Source organism: Fulmarus glacialis, unplaced genomic scaffold (genome assembly GCF_000690835.1).
Source record: "Fulmarus glacialis isolate BGI_N327 unplaced genomic scaffold, ASM69083v1 scaffold32651, whole genome shotgun sequence".
Classification (NCBI taxonomy): domain Eukaryota; kingdom Metazoa; phylum Chordata; class Aves; order Procellariiformes; family Procellariidae; genus Fulmarus; species Fulmarus glacialis.
This window is the reverse complement of record NW_009195292.1, coordinates 1-1,383: the sequence shown is the minus strand read 5'-3', so window position 1 is coordinate 1,383 and position 1,383 is coordinate 1. Positions and strand designations below refer to the sequence as shown.

The 1,383-nt window shown below is 52.8% G+C and overlaps 1 protein-coding gene across 2 annotated transcripts in view; it reads left to right on the top strand.

The window, feature by feature from the left end:
- Positions 1 to 1,047, top strand: part of PFKFB3 (6-phosphofructo-2-kinase/fructose-2,6-biphosphatase 3) — an 11,082-nt gene extending 10,035 nt beyond the window's left edge. For both annotated transcript variants that reach the window (XM_009588060.1, XM_009588059.1), the window contains exon 14: positions 1,021 to 1,047. In XM_009588060.1, coding sequence (XP_009586355.1) covers positions 1,021 to 1,047 — 27 coding nt within the window. The remainder of the gene's footprint in view (positions 1 to 1,020) is intronic.
- The last annotated feature ends 336 nt before the right edge of the window (positions 1,048 to 1,383 follow it).

Below are 1,383 nucleotides of genomic sequence, written 5' to 3'. Positions count from 1 at the left end.
CTGGCGAACGGCTTGCACTTGTCGCGACCTGTGCTGCTGTCTCTGAGATACATCTTTCTCCCACGGCTGCTGTCCCTCCTTGCCTTGGGTTGGTTTCGGGAGCACCCGGCGAAGGGTCGCTGTTGATCCTCTCTTGGGTTTTGAGAGCGTTGTAAATCCTCCAAAGCTCTAGCTGCGTTAATTTAGTGCCTTCACCATCTGGCATCGTGGTGTCAAACCCCTGGGAAGCCGCATCTCTAGAGAGGGCAGGACTGAAGGGCTCGTGCCTTCCCCCTGCATGTGCTCAGCTCTGGTGTAGACCTGGGCATTGCAATAAAGCAAATATTCTTGCGCTTCTCTCGAGAAGGAGCTGCCAGGAGCCATCTTTGACTTGAGGGGTCTCCTCCTTCCCAGAGCAATAGGCAAAATGGACCAAAAAATGAGTAGAAACCTCTTGGTATGGTGAACCCGGTTGCCTTCTGCAGCCCTGGGTGAAACCCTGTGGGTAGCTGCCATGATGCTCATGTGTCCTCTCCTCTTTCACCCACCCATGAAAGGATGTAGAAAGAGAGACCTTGCTGCACACTTCTCCAGGAACAAACCCCCCTCCTCATTAAGGAGCTGGGGTGGTACTGGAGAAGCAGCATAGATATATAGGTGCCCCTTCACCATGCTTCCCTTCCCACCTGCTGTCTCACCCAGAACTTCTTGGCGTTATCTGTGTTGTCTGGTGTCCTCTCGCCCCTCCTCATCCAGATCCCAGGCAGGTTAGGAAGGGTGCTGTGCTCCTCCAACCGCTCTGCTTGGCGGCTGCTTCGCATGAGCCTTCCCACCCCAGCAAGCACCAAGCGGGGCAGCTCAGTCTGTCTCTCAGCTTTCGGGGCTCCGCTTGGGCTGGTTGAGTCTTGCAACAAACTCTCTGATGGCTTCAGGTTTGGAAACTCTTGCTGTTTGGGTGCCCCTTGCTGCCGTCCGGTGTCCTCTGCCCGGTCTCGCGCGGCGTTACTGACACCTCTTTCCATTTTCTCTGTCTCTCTGCAGCCTTTACTAGGGAAGGCATGCCTGTAAGTACCTTCTTGCGTCTTATTCCCCCTTTTGCCCCCCCACCTTTCCATGTCTCTTGCCATCCCACCGGTTGTTTTGTTGTTGCTGTGAAACCTGGCCGGGGTGTGGACTTTTTGGAGTTAATATTTCTCTGTGTGTGGGGGATTTGGATGCATCTTAGGAAAGGTAAAGAGGAGACTATGGGTGCTGCTTTATCCAACCCTTAAGTTTCCTAGCTTGATTAAAGGTCCCAATTTTGTTGAGAAATGAAGCAAATTATCACTTGCCCTCTATTGATGATGTCTAAACTCCTTGGACATTCAGGGGATGAGAGATGCTGTTGGGTTTTCCTGGGGTTAT